The following is a 17,118-nucleotide window of genomic DNA, read 5'->3' as shown; positions in this document are numbered from 1 at the left end:
GCTGTCTGGGGTTGGGAGGTCTCAGTGTGCAGGTGACACAGGGAGTGCTGATTGTGCTGTCTGGGGTTGTGCTGTCTCAGTGTGCGGGTGTCACAGGGAGTGCTGATTACACTGTCTGGGGTTGGGCTGTCTCAGTGTGCGGGTGTCACAGGGAGTGCTGATTGTGCTGTCTGGGGTTGGGCTGTCTCAGTGTGCAGGTGTCACAGGGAGTGCTGATTGTGCTGTCTGGGGTTGGGCAGTCTCAGTGTGCAGGTGTCACAGGGAATGCTGATTATGCTGTCTGGGGTTGGGCTGTCTCAGTGTGCGGGTATCACAGGGAGTGCTGATTGTGCTGTCTGGGGTTGGGCAGTCTCAGTGTGCAGGTGTCACAGGGAATGCTGATTATGCTGTCTGGGGTTGGGCTGTCTCAGTGTGCGGGTATCACAGGGAGTGCTGATTGCGCTGTCTGGGGTTGGAAGTGAGATACACAGAGTGAGATATAATCTACATAAAGAATTCAGTCTTTATTGGGATAAGGCCTCTTTTTTTTTTTTAAATTTATCTTTTATTGACTTTTCAAAATAAACATCAAAGTATACACTTTGTACAGAAACATGGCATCATATACGCAATAACTTTATATAACAAGTAAGGTATTCACCTTTGTTATAATTTGTTATTTCCAATTATATAAAGGGATAAGGCCTCTTTTGATTGGTTCAATGCCCCCCCCCCCCCCCCTTCCCGTCAGTAGTTTTCTGTAGAAGCGAAGGATCCTGGATGGCATGCTCTCTTGACTCATGCATCCTGTCTTACCAGGCACAGCATAACAAACTAGAACCTGAAGCTAAGCTAGCTGGAAGCTCACCCAATAATGAATGCACAGAAAGCATGCTGTCTGATTACATTACTAGCATGTCTGAGCTTAGCCTGCGGATTACATGTTACTGCTCTGCACTTCTTTCTGGAATGAAAGCTGCTTACTGTTTGCATATTAAAAGCTTTGGGCTGAATTATCATGTCTTAGGGAATGGCCTGCCTATCTGTACTACATCTCCCAGGATGCACCCTATCCCATGATGTCATTCTGCAGCTCTTCGCAGCTAAGCTGGACAATCGTAGCACACACCAGCAACAAGCTGGGAATGTCGACCCTCCAGCGAACTGCAGAGCCTCCCTTCCCACACTACAGCTGAGTCCCAGGTGCTGATCAAGCCACGCTCGGTTAGAGGTGAATATGTGGGAGAGGTGGCTTGCACAAGCTAGATAGGCGAGGACATGGACTTCTCGCAGATCCAGTTCTGCGGGAGAGTGCAGGGTCCATCGTTCCAGGTCCCATAGCCGATCACCTCCACGCAGTCCTCCCCTCGCAGGGCATCAGCGTCGTTCGGCTCGCCTTCACTCCAAGCTCTGAAGGAATAAAAAACGCTATTACCAGTGACACTGCGCAGAGTCTGAGTAGCTGGATTGGGAAAAATGGCTTCTTTCTTTTGGGCTGCCTATGATATTTTTTATTGGACCAGAACGATCCAAAAATAATATTGAATTTGAGCTTTTTATAATACGCCTTCCCCTTCATCCCATGCCACCAGGGATCTATGGTAAGATCTGACTTACCGCACATCCACATCAGCAGAAGGCTCGGTTCTGCACTGGGCCAGGAGATCCCAGTGACAGTACAGGAACTGATCTAAGGGATTTACTTTCTTTCCAGCTTAATCAAAACCAGGCCTAGGATCTGCTGAAATGAGCTTCGTCCACAGCTGTTACAAAACCGGGTCGGCTCCCGGTTCCCCCGCTTACCCCGAGGCAGCTCCGGGCGGGTAGAAGAGCCCCGCACACTCCAGAGCCGGAATCGCTGCCTGCCGCGGCTCCTGCACAGCGTCGGAGACGCTGCCGACTTCCGTCGCTGGCCCCGCCCCCTAGATGCACGGGCGCGCGAAGAGGGCTGGTTCTTAAAGGGGCCAGCGCGGGAAATGCCTGGGATGACGTCAGACGCCCAGGGTATTTCTACCCTGCTCCTACAGCTCTCCAGTGCCTTGCAACAAGGTTCCTGGAGTTGGTGTGTGCCTGCTGTGGTCTTGGTTGCCTTCGTCCTGCTTCAGCCTTCCCCTTGCTGTTGACTCTTCTGGCTCTGACCTCTGGATTGGCTTGGATCGCTCTCTGGCTCTGATTCCTGGACTGGCTTTGGATCGCTCTCTGGCTCCGACCCCGGACTGGCTGCGGACCGCTCTCTGGATATCGACCCCTGGACTGGCTGCGGACCACCTTTGGACTTCGACTCCTGGACTGACTTTTGGATTTCCTACGACCTGCTGGAGGCGCCAGCCGTCCGGAACCACGACCTGCAGGAGGCGCCTGCATCCGGACCACCCGCATCGCCAGGAAGTCGCCTAAGTCCCAGCGGCCGTGTCCCTACGGGCTCCTACTGGGGGGATTTCGGCTTCCAGGGTGAATCTCCTAAAGTCCCAGCGGCTGGACTCCTAAGAGCTCCTCCCGGAGGAGTACCGGTCTCCAGGGCGAAGAGTCTTCTTCCTCTCCAGTCCAACACTGTCCATTCGTCCCGTGAGGGTCTAAGTCCTTGGTCGCAAAGGACTTCACAGTAGACCACAGCGTCAGCCAGCACTGAGCTTCCGGACCGCCTCCTGGTTGGGACATTTTGCTGTGGACTTCTACAGCACTCCATCTTCTGTTCCACCAGCCCAAGGGTCCACGAACATAACACAGCTACTTGGAGATTTTTTTTTCTCAGCTACTGCAGTGACGGTGCTTGGCCAGGAACCACAGACCATGGCTCCCCCTCTGGAACCCATCCAGGTGGACCTGCAGTCTGGCCGCTGGGTGTCACTGCTGCATGATGAGTGCCATTTTAATCCCCAGTTCTGCATGGTCTTATGGGTCAGGCTGTGCAGTACATGGGAAACGCTGGTGTGCGGGAACTGATAACAGGTATACAGGGAACTAACTGTGAGTTAGGAGATTACATGGGAACAAGCGAGAGATGCACAGGAAACTCTAAGTTAAGCATGTACACTAGAACTGGTGATGGATACACAGGGACCTCTGAGTTAGGTATACAGGATAGTCAGGCATGCATGCAGGAACTGGTGAGAGGTACACAGGAACTCTGAGTCAGGCATTTATGCGAGAAATTGGCGACGGGTACACAAGGAACTCTGAGTCAGGTGTATGCACGGGAACTGGAGAGGGGTACATGGAATTCTGAATAAGGTGTGTACACGGGAACGGGTGATGGGTACACAGGGATCTCTGAGTCAGGTGTGCATATGGGAACTTGTGACAGTACAGGAACTCTGAGCCAGGCATGTACGCAGGAACAGGTGAGTTGGTCACAGGGAACTCTGAATTAGGCATGTATATAGGAACAGGTGAGAGGTACATAGGGAACTCTGAGTCAGGTTTGTACACTAGTAACAGGTACACAGGGAATTCTGAGTCAGGCATGCATGCAGGAATAGGTGAGAGGTACTCAGGAACTCTGAGTCAGGCATTTATGCGAGAACTGGCGAAGGGTACATGGAACTCTGAGTCAGGTGTGTACATAGGAACTAGTGATGGGTATATAGGGATCTCTGAGTCAGGTGTGTACATGGGAACTGGTGATGGGTACATGGAGCTCTGAGTCAGGTGTGCTAGGGATGTGAATCGTTTTTTGACGATTTAAATTATCGTCTGATATTTTTTAAATCGTCATTAATCGTTAAAGAGTGCGATACAATAGAAATTCCCCCGATTTATCGTAAAAAAATCATTAATCGTCTTAGTGCGCACTAACGGGATGTTAGTGCGCACTAACAGAAAATGATACAATTTGGCACTTTTCAGGTCAAGTTAAGGTCAGTTAAGTCAGTTAGGAATGAATATGTATTCCTATTGGCTGCCCTCTCATTTATTGATGTTACCAAGGTTCCCACTGAGGTGATGTTTTAATATATGGGGGATGGGAAATGGAAACGGTTGGTAGCTTGACAAAAAAAGCTGCTGAATGCAGGGGCTGTCTCCCCCTTCACTGCTGGTATATGGGAGAGAGAAGGGGAAGGGAAGGGAAAGGGGGAGGTGAAGGGCCAAGCAGTCCCACTCCCTGGTCTCTGAAGACAGATCTCTTCAGAAAATCAGAGCTGCTGAATGCAGGGGCTGTCTCCCCCTTCACATCCCTCTCTCCCCCCCCCCCCCCCATTCACTGAGCTCAAGTTTGCAGTTCCTGTGTTAAACTAAACTTCTTTTTTTTCACTAGAGTAGAATAAAATAAAATGAAGTACTTTGTGTTTTAAACTAAAGAAACTTTACATAAAAGGAAATTAAGTACTTCTCTATTTAATATGCTACTTTAGTGAAACAAAACATTTAATAAAGAAACTTGCAACCTGAGCTTCAAAGTATTAACATACTATAGAAAAACTAAACAAAAAACTTTATTATTAATTTATTATACTCACAGTGGTTAAATTTAAAGAGCAGGCTGAGGCTAGACTGGCTACTGGCTAGGCTACTGCTGGCACTGTCACTGCTGCAGCCTGCTGGCACTTTTTTTCTCTTTCTGGCTATATCTGGTAGCAAAATGGCCATGGGGACAGCACCAAGCATGCACGTCTTAGTGCACACTAAATCGCGGTTAGTGCGCACTAACCTTCCGTTAGTGCGCACTATTCGGTAAAACGATTTTTTTCCCTAAAATAATCATGCCGATCAGATTTTTTTCTCCCTCCAGACGAACCCGATCATTAAAACGATCGGGCACACGATTCACATCCCTAGTGTGCACACGGGAACTGTAGATGGGTACACAGAGATCTCTGAGTCAGGAGTTTATATGGGAACTGGTGATGGGTACACAGGGAACTCTGAATTAGGCATGCATGCAGGAACAGGTGAAAGGTACATAGGGAACTCTGAGTCAGGTGTGTACACAGGAACTGGTGATGGGTACATAGGGAACTCTGAGTCAGGCATGTATGCAGGAACAGGAGAGACCTGTATGGTGAGACCTGTCTGGCGTGGCAGATGATACCATAGGCTTGCGGAGCAGACTGGAAGAAGCGTTTGGTCCTTTTCTGCCGTCATATTCTATGTTTCTAAGTACACAGGAACTCTAAGTCTGGTGTGTACATGGGAACTGGTGACGAGTACACAATTACTTTTCAATCAAAGGAAACAGAAAGTAGGATTAAATGGTCAATTTTCTCAGTGGAAAAGGGTAAACAGTGGAGTGCCTCAGGGATCTGTACTTGGACCTGTGCTTTTCAATATATTTATAAATGATTTGGAAAGGAATACGACGAGTGAGGTAATCAGATTTGCAGATGATACAAAATTATTCAGAGTAGTTAAATCTCAAGCGGATTGTGATAAATTGCAGGAGCACCTTATGAGACTGGAAGATTGGGCATCCAAATGGCAGATGATATTTAATGTGGATAAGTACAAGGTGTTGCATATAAGGAAAAATAACCCAAGCTGTAGTTGCACGGTTAGGTTCCATATTAGGAGCTACCATCCAGGAAAGAGATCTAAGTGTCATAGCGGATAATACATTGAAATCTTTGGCTCAGTGTGCTGTGGTGATCAAAAAAGCAAACAGAATGTTAGGAATTATTAGGAAGGGAATGGTGATTAAAACGGAAAATGTCATAATGCCTCTATCACTCCATGGTGAGACCACACCTTGAGTACTGTGTACAATTCTGGCCACCGCATCTCAAAAAAGATATAGTTCTGAAGGTACAGAGAAGGGCAACCAAAATGATAAAAGGGATGTACAGCTCCTCTATGAAGAAAGACTAAAGAGGTTAGGACTATTCAGTTTGGAGAAGAGACGGCTGAGGGGGGATATGATAGAGGTGTTTAAAATCATGAGAGGTCTAGAACAGGTAAATGTGAATCGGTTATTTACTCTTTCGGATAACAGAAGGACTAGGGGGCACTCCATGAAGTTAGCTAGTAGCACATTTAAGACTAATCGGAGAACATTCTTTTTCACTCAACACACAATTAAGCTCTAGAATTTGTTGCCAGAGGATGCAGTTAGTGCAGTTAGTGTAGCTGGGTTTAAAAAAGGTTTGGATAAGTTCTTGGATGGGAAGGCCATTAACTGCTATTAATCAAGTTGACTTACGGAATGGCCTCTGCTATTACTGGCATCAGTAGCATGGAATTTGCTTAGTTTTTGGGTACTTGCCAGGTTCTGGTGGCCTGGTTTGGCCTCTGTTGGAAACAAGATGTTGGGCTTGATGGACCCTTGGTCTGATCCAGTATGGCAATTTCTTATGCTCTTATCTTCTTTTATTAGCAGGTATTTATTTGCATCCTGTGTCCTAAGACAGGAGCTCCAGTTTTGGCTCAAGGGCCAGAGCTATCCTTTTTGCTGCCCTTTGCAAACAATTACAATGCTACCCCCTCCTCATTCAACTTTTTAAATTCTAAATTTATTGTTTTTCCAATGAACAACCCACAAAAGAAACAGTTTCTGTCTGTCTCGTTTTCTCTGTCTCTGTCAATCTCTCAGTTTCACACACTCTCTCTTTTCTGTCTCTGTCTCAGACTCTATCATGAACCCTCCTTTCCCTGCTGAAAAAGTCCAGCAATCTAAACTTTACAAAGTGGGGAAGGGGGAGACTTTTCCGAAAGGATGGGCTCCACCTTAACCAGAGTGGAACCAAGCTGCTGACACTAACTTTCAAAAAGGAGATAGAGCAGCTTTTAAACTAGAACAAGGGGGAAAGCCAACCATCACTCAGCAGTGCAAGGTTTGGAGGAATGTATCCTTGAAGGATACTAATGAAACAGGAGAGTTAGGGCATCCCAACAGAGAGGTTCCAATAAAAGCAAACGTAGTCCATGTGCCTATATATAAAAAAATCACCTGAGCTAAAGATTTCCTAATTATCCCTAAGTACTGAAAAGCAGGTTGTTAAAACAAGCAAAAACCACACTTTGAAATGTCTGTATGCCAATGCCAGAAGTCTAAGAAGTAAGATGGGAGAGTTAGAGTGTACAGCAGTAAATGATGAGATAGATATAATTGGCATCACAGAGACTTGGTGGAAGGTGGATAATCAATGGGACAGTGCTATATCAGGGTACAAATTATATCGCAATGATAGGGAGGATCAACTTGGTGGGGGTGTGGCACTTTATGTCCAGGAGGGTATAGAGTCCAACAGGATAAAGATCATACAAGAGACTAAATGCTCAGTAGAATCTATATGGGTAGAAGTCCCATGTGTGTTGGGTAAGAGTATAGTGATAGGAGTGTACTACCGTCCACCTGGACAAAATGGTCAGACAGATGATGACATGCTAAGAGAATTCAGGGAAGCTAACCAATTTGGCAGTGCACTAATAAATGGGGGATTTAAATTACCACGCAACAACACTGGTGCAAGATCAAGATTTAATCACCACAATTTCTATGGTGGTTATTAGCAATTACAATAATGGAAAGACTCAATTTTTTATAGTGGCAACTCCATGCGTTCAACGAAACAGAATTTGAACAGGTCCTCCGACACGGTCCCGTGTTTCGCTGGGCTGCTTCGGGAGGGACCAGGGATATATTTTAATCTAAGACATAAAACAAATATCAGTGAGTATAAACAATGGTGAAGAAAGGCTACACAGTACCGACCTTTACAAATGTACATACCTTTATGAAAATACCCGGAGCGCGCAAGCTCACACAGGTGTAGGGCATTTAAACACAGAAAAGGCGCGAACGTGACAGCTCTCGCGAGAGCTGTCAACTTACAGCTGGTCTCGGCGGATCCGCACAGTGGATACCCATCTAATAAAACAGGTACCACTCAATTTCTTTATTGAGGCCAGAGGGGGCTACCGTGTCTAGAATAAAGATCCATCTCTGCTCCCTCCTGCCTAGGATCTCGGGGTAGTTGCCTCCCCGGGGAGGGCGGCGCACAACCTCGATCACCAGGAAGGAGAGATCAGAGATGGTATGTTCGCATTCAAGCCAGTGGGACACCAGGGGTTCATCAAGTCTGTGTAAACGAATGTTAGAACAATGTTCAATTATTCGAGTTTTTAACATGCGTATCCACTGGGTATCCACTGTGCGGATCCGCCGAGACCAGCTGTAAGTTGACAGCTCTCGCGAGAGCTGTCACGTTCGCGCCTTTTCTGTGTTTAAATGCCCTACACCTGTGTGAGCTTGCGCGCTCCGGGTATTTTCATAAAGGTATGTACATTTGTAAAGGTCGGTACTGTGTAGCCTTTCTTCACCATTGTTTATACTCACTGATATTTGTTTTATGTCTTAGATTAAAATATATCCCTGGTCCCTCCCGAAGCAGCCCAGCGAAACACGGGACCGTGTCGGGGGACCTGTTCAAATTCTGTTTCGTTGAACGCATGGAGTTGCCACTATAAAAAATTGAGTCTTTCCATTATTGTAATTGCTAATAACCACCATAGAAATTGTGGTGATTAAATCTTGATCTTGCACCAGTGTTGTTGCGTGATACTTGCTTATGTGCAAGGGTTCGCTCCTTCTACATTTGGATTTAAATTACCCCAATATTGACTGGGTAAATGTAACATCAGGACTTGCTAGAGACATAAAGTTCCTGGATGTAATAAATGACTGCTTTATAGAACAATTGGCTCAAGAACCAACATGTGAATAAAGGTGAACCGGTAGATGTAGTGTATTTGAAATTTCAGAAGGCGTTTGACAAATCCCTCATGAGAGGCTTCTAAGAAAACAAAAAAGTCATGGGATAGGAAGTAATGTTCTTTTGTGGATTACAAACTGGTTAAAATACAGAAAACAGAGAGTAGGATTAAATGGTCAATTTTCTCAGAGGAAAAGGGTAAACAGTGGAGTGCCTCAGGGATCTGTACTTGGACCGGTGCTTTTCAATATATTTATAAATGATCTGGAAAGGAAAACAATGAGTGAGATAATCAAATTTGCAGATGATACAAAATTATTCAGAGTAGTTAAATCACAAGCTGATTGTGATACATTGCAGGAGGACCTTGTGAGACTGGAAGATTGGGCATCCAAATGGCAGATGAAATTTAATGTGGACAAGTGCAAGGTGATGCATATAGGGAAAAATAACCCATGCTATAGTTACACGATGTTAGGTTCCATATTAGGAGCTCCCACCCGGGAAAAAGATCTAGGCATCATAGTGGATAATACATTGAAATCGTCGGCTCAGTGTGCTGCAGCAGTCAAAAAAGCAAACAGAATGTTAGGAATTATTAGGAAGGGAATGGTTAATAAAACAGAAAATGTCACAATGCCTCTGTATCGCTCCATGGAGAGGCCGCACCTTGAATACTGTGTACAATTCTGGTCGCTGCATCTAAAAAAAGATTTAGTTACCCTGGAGAAGGTACAGAGAAGGGCAACCAAAATGATAAAGGGGATGGAACAGCTTCCCTATGAGGAAAGGCTGAAGAGGTTAGGGCTGTTCAGCTTGGAGGGGGGGGGGGGGGGATATGATAGAGGTGTTTAAAATCGTGAGAGGTCTAGAATGGGTAAATGTGAATCAGTTATTTACACTTTCGGATAATAGAAGGACTAGGGGCACTCCATGAAGTTAGCAAGTAGCACATTTAAGACTAATCGTAGAAATTTCTTTTTCATTCAACAGGGGATGTGGTTAGTGCAGTTAGTGTAGCTGGGTTTAAAAAAGGTTTGGATAAGTTCTTGGAGGAGAAGTCCATTAACTACTATTAATCAAGTTAACTAAGGGAATGGCCTCTGCTATTAATGGCATCAGTAGCATGGGATCTTCTTAGTGTTTGGGTTCTTGCCAGGCTCTTGTGGCCTGGTTTGGCTTCTGTTGGAAACAGGATGCTGGGCTTGATGGACCCTTGGTCTGACCCAGCATGGCAATTTCTTATGTTCTTATAAAGTGAACCTTCCCCTTCCCCTTCCCCCAACCCATCTCATCCTCTCTGCAGGTCCAGAATGCTTAAATGGAGTAGAAGCAATCTGAAGGCATTCATGCCTCACCTGCCCCTATATAAAAAGGGCAGAAGCCAGAAGTAGCTCCATACAACTAAACTGCACTAGCCACATATCCAGCTGGCGCTATTTCTGCATACGGGCAGACGGAGCAGGAATGCCTGGGGCTCGCTCCTGCCACATTTAGGCACTTTGGATCCACATATGGAGTAAAAAAGGGTATTTGGGGGAAGGGAGTAGGTGGGTGAAGGCCCAAGGGGAGGTGCAGGGCTGGTGAAAGGGTATGAGGCATCCTGTCACAGATTAATATGGTGTGGGGTCGATACAGAATGTCATATGAGATGAGACTGTAGGACCTTAATATGTTTACCCTGGAAGAGAGAAGAGACAGGAAAAATATGATACAGACCTTCAAATACCTGAAAGGAATTAATGAGGCACAAAAATCAAATATTTTCAGATGGGAAAGAAGTTGAAAATTAGGAGTCACGATATGAAACTCCAAGGGAGCAATGTCAGGAACAATGTCAGGTAATAATTCTTCATGGAAAGGGTGGTGGATGCAAGGAATGCCCTCTCGGAAGAGGTGGTGAAGACAAGAATTGTAGAGGAATTCAAAGGGGCATGGGGCAAACACAGAGGATCCCTGCTAGCTTGGGAATGGAAATGAAAGAATGGAATAGCCTCTGTTACATATATAGAGCCGACATTTAGGCTTGGGGGGCAACCTGTCTTCGGGCATCATGAAAGGGCTGACCCCAGGACTGTCCCTGAAGAGAAAACTGCCTTTGCGGACCTGGCTCTGCTCTTGCCGGACAAGTCCTCCTATTACCTCGAAAGCGGGAACGCACCTGAAAAAAAATCTCTTGCCCTTAGGCTTATCCTCCGGTAACCTGAGAACCTTACTGTCACCCAGAGACTGCATCGACTTCTCAAGGTCCTCACCAAACAAGAGCCGACCCTTAAAAGTCAGCCAGCCTAACTGCGACGTGGAGGACACGTCCGCCGACCAGTCACGCAGCCAGAGCAACCGCAGATACCATAATCCGAGATGACGCATGAACCAAATCATACAGAGCATCCGCCCCGTAAGCCACAGCCACCTCAGCACGCTCGACCCTGTCTGCCTCCTCGCCCGACTTCGGCAGGCTTTCTTGCAGCTGCTGCACTAGCGCAGACAAGCATGCTGCATAAAAATGGAACAAACTCAGAGCCGAAACCTCGAAAATCCACTTGAGGTGTGCTTCCAATTTATGATCCCGCACGTCCTTCAGCACCGCGGATCCTAACACCGGGATAGTTGCCTTTTTGGTAACCGCCAAAACTGCAGCATCAACCTTAGGAAGGGCAAAAAGCTCCAACGTCTGTTCCGGCAATGGATAAAGCTTCGCCATGGCCCTTCCCAACTTTAAGCCGGATTCGGGAGTTCCCCACCCTGCTTCCACCAGCTTCCTCAGCAGTTTGTGATATGGGAAGACCATCAGGGGAGCCTGCATCCCATCCAGGTCTGGATCCGCACCCTCCAAATCAGAGCCCTCCTGGGGAATTTTAACCCCAAGCACACGAATAGGCAGAAGAAATAAGGCATCTAGCTTTTCCTTCCTAAAAAGTCGGACTACCTTCGGGTCATCCCCCTCAGGGACCGGGATCCCCTCCAGACCATCCCCTTGTCCCAACTGGGGCATTGTCAGAATCCTCTGACTCATCCCTACCTGGGCCTGATCCCGAAGGCGGACCCAACAATCTCTGGAAAGGGAAACATGTTTTCTAGTAGAACGATCCTGCCTTGGTCCTAGAGAACACCCCTCAGGTGGCTGGGGCCGAGGCTCCACACCAGCACAAGCTGCCTGCTGCTTGGCAAATAAGCCTCATGCAGCAGCAACACAAAATCCACTGAAAACGGTCTTGATGTTCCAGCCCCCACAGGATAGGAGCTAGGGACCAGCAGTATGGACCCCTCTTCTTCTTCCAAGTCTCAAGGGTCGTGCCTGGAGACAGAACGGGATGGAGCAAATGTGGGGGAACATACCCCTCCCTCACCCCCGATGGCACGGGAATGGCTGAAAGCAAATCCAAATGGCCGCCGTTCACATGTTGAGCAGGAAGGGATCAGCACCCCAGCTCGAACCCCGAAGTGATGCAGGAGCAGAAGCGGTGGTCCTCCAATTTGTTTTGCACCTGCCAGGCCCTCAGAGGAACCCTCTCCACTCTCAGAACATCCAGCGCGCAAACCAAGCCGGTTGAGATGCGACTGCACCGAGCTCCACGCACAGCAAACTGACCCATGGCCCATCACGATTGTGGAAAAAGCTGCCTGAGAGCACAATCGGGGAAAAAACCTGCCTCAGCACAAGCCAAATATAAAAAACAAACACACCAGCTGCCAAAGCAATGAGGAGGAAGCCATCTGCACAGCAAAGCTGTGCTACTGCCTTAAACTCTCTTTTTTTTTTCTTTTAAACTTTATTTCACTCCTCAAAGCTGGGAAAGAGAGGCTTCAAAGAGGAATAGACTGCCTCAGCATAAAAGAATATCCCAAGCCTAAAGCCGCCTCAGCGGCCTGGTGAAGGGGAGGGATCTGGACCACTAGATTTACACCCCATGAGCGCAAGGACCGAGCACACAAAACGGTCAACAACTCCTGACTTGTCCAACTCGACCAGACAGGGAAGAACCCATTAGGATTCAAAACCCCTCGGGAGGAAGGATCAAAAAGAAAAAATTGTCCAGACTGCAGAACTGCAGGTTTTGTACCCATCCACCATCTGCTGGAGACCGAGAAATACTGAGGGACTGCAGGTGGCACACGTGGTAAAGTAGCAGCGTCAATAAAACTTTCTCTGTCTCCATCTGCTGGAAGGGAGGCATAACCCAGCAGTCTGGACTGATCTGGGTACATACAGGGAAAGGCAATTTATCAAATATATTAAACATTAAACATTATATCTGATGATGGCAGGAGTTTGTATTACTGTTATTGAAGGGATATCAGAATTTTATATTTATTTTATCTCTCATTATGAAAGTAACTGGGTAGGTAGTAGTTCCCCAACTCACTGATTGTACTGATTGATTGTACTGATTAAAAGTCAATGCACTTCATTCAAGGAAATCTGGGTTTTAGAGAATATATAATACCAAAACAGTACTGATAGCACTGACTAATGAAATCAGGATGAATATGCCTATGGTGATTTTTTAATGCAATGCTATCAGTGGAAAAGAATGGTCAGAAGTGTCTTTTTATATATTTGTTTTCTTTAAAACAAACATTATTGATTTCTTAGTCCTAATTTTTGTTTTCTTTATTTTATTTTAAAATATCTTTATCTTTAGATTACTTTTAATTTTTGCTTTATGTACTTTATTTTACTTTCATTTTAATTTTAATTTGTATCTGTTTTAACCAATCTTATTGTATTTCTCATTAACTCTTTGTATTTTAACTGTACACCATCTAGTTGGTTTTACAGATTGATGATATATAAAATAAATAAAATAAAATAAATAAATATTAATAGAGGTACCAATGCAATTTTGGTTTTGATTGACACAAGCTCTGCTTTTGATATCATTGACCATCATCTCTTTCTTTTATGACTCAATGAGTTGGAAATAGCTGGCACAAGTAGGTTGGGGTCAAGAAGTGTCGGACGTCATGGGGCTAACATGTGGAGTAACCTGAAGATTCTGACCTTTCCTACTTATGTTCAATTGGTTTTTAATCCCCTTTAGCCTTGATTCAAGACTGGGAATTTAGTTGTCACTTACATGCAGATGATATATAGGTTTCAGATTTTATTAAATTCAAATTCACCATTGGAAATGTCTAGATTTAATCAAGGCCTTGATGACATAGTCAATTGGTTATGCCATCACAAACTGAAAGTAAATCCAGAAAAATCACATGCTATCCAGTTTAGTAGGCGCAGTCTGGATATCAAACCGATTCCATAGATGAAGGGGATAAGTTATCTCTGTTGCGCTGGAGGTGGACCCTTGGGCCGAGGTGGGGTTGACGCAACCATGGAACCATGGTCAACCATGCTCACCTCTCCTCGCAGCCGACTGTCTGCTCTGGGCTGAGGTCAGCAGCGCGGTGGTTTCCCGTGCAGCCTGCTCTGCGAGCCAGAGGCCTTCTTCCACAGCAGGAACGCCGCCACCGTCTAAGCCCTGCCCCTGACGCTGCTTAGACGCACGCACCGACGACAGCCTCTTCTTTAAAGGGCCCAGGGCGGGAAACCCTGGGTCAACCTTCCAGATGTCATTACCCTGCTGGGGTATTTAAGGCCTCTTCTCTCTCTCATCCAGTGAGTTAGCAAGGATTCCTGTCCTGATATTTCTGCCACACTGAGATTTCGTCTCACTTTCCTACTGGGTGACCTAGGTACCCACTCCTCGGGGGCCTTGCCACACTCAGGGCTATCTGCTCCTCGGAGAGCCATTGCTTTCTGTTTTTCTGTTCCACTGAGTTCCTGCATTGTCCTTGGACGACCCTTGCTGTTCTTGTTCCGGACCTCCTCAGGTGCCTGATCATTCATCTACTTCCACAGTACCAGCGTGAGTACAGAACCTGCTTGTCTACCTTTGTGGCATGGATCCTCGGGTTACCCCACTTGCGGGCCACTACCGGATCTCTCCAGCCTTGTGCAATTTACCTTCTGCTACTGGCCTACCCCACGCTGTGAACCTCTACTGGATTTGCCAGCACAAGCTATGCCTAGATAAGGTATTCATCAAACTACTCCACGCTGCAGATTACTAATGGACCGACCAGCTGCAGGTCACTCTCTCTTTGGACTGACTCTGTTGATCCGCTCCTCGGATCACCATTGGCTGTATAATAAAGTTGTTTCCTCTGCTGTCCATCACTGCTGAGACCTTGCCTGTTGTGGTAAGGGCCCACAGGGTTCCTCCCTGTGAGTGGAGTCTTCACTCACCTTGACCCAAGGGCCCACTATTAGTTCAAGACACACAGAAAGTAACAATGGGAAAGAGAAAGTACTGCTGCAGGCTGGGGAAGGGCTGGCAGCAAACAAGCAAATCTTTTACATAACGATATGTCAGTGCTGGGGGGGGGGGTCACTCACTGAGTGAGCACATGAGCAGCAGCACAAAAGCAGAATGTGTTTGTGTGTGTGCGTGTCTGAGCCATTGCTGGCAGTGTGGCTGCCTTTAGGGCCTGTGGAAGCACTAGGCGAACTAGGCCTGGGCCTAGGGCACCAAGCATTAGGGGGCGCGGAGCAGTGGTATACCGAGGGGATGTCAGGGGGAGCCAATGTGGTCGCCGGTGGACCTCATCCCACTGGCGGCTGAGCAGTGAACTACTGCTGTGCTGTGCTATGTGCCGGACACACATAGCAGGAAGATCGGCAGGGCCGTGGTGGAGCTCATGTCACCACGGCCCGAAGAAAAAGGTCGTTTCCAAACCTGCAGATGTTCCTCCTCCTTCCTGCCCATGCAGCCCCGGAAGAAAATGTTGCCGGAGCCGCGTGGGCAAGAAGGAGGAGGAGCATCAGCTGCATGCAGAAGAAGAGCAGCGTTTATAGTCATCCGCGAATCTCAAGTCGCAGCGGACTGAGAAGAGGAGGATGCCCAGTAGCAGGGCCGCTGCCACGGATCCCACATTGTGGGCGGCCCAAGAAGATCAGGGCCGCTGCAGAGCCCATCCTGCGGCGACCCGTGAAGAAGAGGCCCAGAGCCAAGAGAGAGGCTGAGGATCTGTAGAGTGTGTGTGTGCGTGTATGAGATGAGTTGAGAGATTGTGTGGGAGTGAGGACCTGAATGTTTGCAGAGACAGCATGTGAGAGCCTGTGTGTGTGTGTGTGAGAGAGAGCATGTGACAGTGAGAGCCTGCTTGAGAAAGACAGCATGTGGGAGTGAGAGAGAGCCTGTGTGTGTGTGAGAGTCAGACAGCATGTGCAAAAGAGAGACTGTGTGTATGAACAATTGTATGAGAGAGAGCATGTGAGAATGAGAACCTGACAGTGTGTTTGAAGGAAGAAGATAGATGGAGAGAAAAGAAATAGAAAAAAAGACAATATAAAAGGAATTGACAAAAAAATAAGAAAGGGAAGGTGAAAAAAAAAGCCTGTGACCAACCGATTAGAAAGCTAAGATCAGACAGCAAAGGTAAAAAAAAATAAAAATTACTTTTTACTGATTGGTACATGTAATCTTTGGGAATGTGCAAGAGTAGCACTTTCTCTATGCGGATCTCACAATGTACGAGATCAGCATGGAGAAAGTGGAAGTCCATGGGGCCTGCACAGAGGAGGCAGCAGAATGGGCTTCAGTGCCAGTAGCAGCAATCAGCACCTCCCCAATAGCCATGCGGCATCAGTGACAGTGGCAGCAGAGGAATGAGAGAGGCTCCGAGGTTGCTGGCAAAAGAAAGAGAGGAGGTTTTCCTTTAGTGTGTGCATTTGTATGAATGGGGGTCTGCCTGGGGGTGTATGTGTGTGAGAATGAATGGGTGTCTTCCTGGGGTTTGTATGTGTGAGAATAGGTGCCTGCCTGTGTGTGGTGTATGTGTGTGTGAGAATGAATTGGTGCCTGCCTGGGGGTCTGTGTGTGTGAGAATGAATGTGTGCATGCCTGGGGGATGGTGAGGGAGTGGTGTGAAAAGGAATGGAAGCCTGCCTGGGGGTCAGTGTGTGTGTGTGTGTGAGAATGACTGGGAGCTTGCCTGGGTGTGTGTGTTTGTGTGAGAATGATGGGAACTTGCCTAGGTGTGTGTGTTTGTGTGTATGTGAGGGAACCATGAGAGTGAGAGCATGAGTGTGTATGAGAAAATCCAGGGGAGAAAGAGTTTGTGTGTGGGGGTGTGTGGAGGGGGAGAGAGTGTCTTAGAGCCTGAGAGTGGGTCAGTATCTGTGAGAGCGAGAGGTTATGGTGGGTATAAGAGCATGGATGTATATGTATGTGACAGTGTATGTGTGAGAGGGAATGGACATGTGAGTATGTGTGAGAGAAAGAGGATAACCTCCTAATCCTCAAAATATCAGGGAGACCTGAAATCAAGAGCTCCCACATATGGACAGCAGGGGCTCTTTAAAATCCTTATTAGTTTTAATTATTGGGTGTTATTTGATATATGTGCTGTTTTGAAATATTTTATTGGTGTTTGGGAAATTGTAAAAAATTAATAGAAATTCTATTTATCAGTAGTTTTAAAATATTCT

At 46.7% G+C, this 17,118-nt stretch overlaps 1 protein-coding gene across 2 annotated transcripts in view; it reads right to left on the bottom strand.

Moving 5' to 3' along the window:
* Positions 1 to 708: 708 nt before the first annotated feature.
* Positions 709 to 17,118, bottom strand: part of LOC115087730 (CD209 antigen-like protein C) — an 85,698-nt gene continuing 69,288 nt past the window's right edge. For both annotated transcript variants that reach the window (XM_029595250.1, XM_029595251.1), the window contains one exon: positions 709 to 1,389. In XM_029595250.1, the coding sequence (XP_029451110.1) occupies positions 1,242 to 1,389 (148 nt within the window). In that variant the 3' untranslated portion in view covers positions 709 to 1,241. The remainder of the gene's footprint in view (positions 1,390 to 17,118) is intronic.

The sequence above is a fragment of the Rhinatrema bivittatum genome, chromosome 3, assembly GCF_901001135.1.
Source record: "Rhinatrema bivittatum chromosome 3, aRhiBiv1.1, whole genome shotgun sequence".
NCBI classification, from domain to species: domain Eukaryota; kingdom Metazoa; phylum Chordata; class Amphibia; order Gymnophiona; family Rhinatrematidae; genus Rhinatrema; species Rhinatrema bivittatum.
Note: the sequence above shows the minus strand (reverse complement) of the source record. Positions and strands in the feature narration are given on the sequence as shown.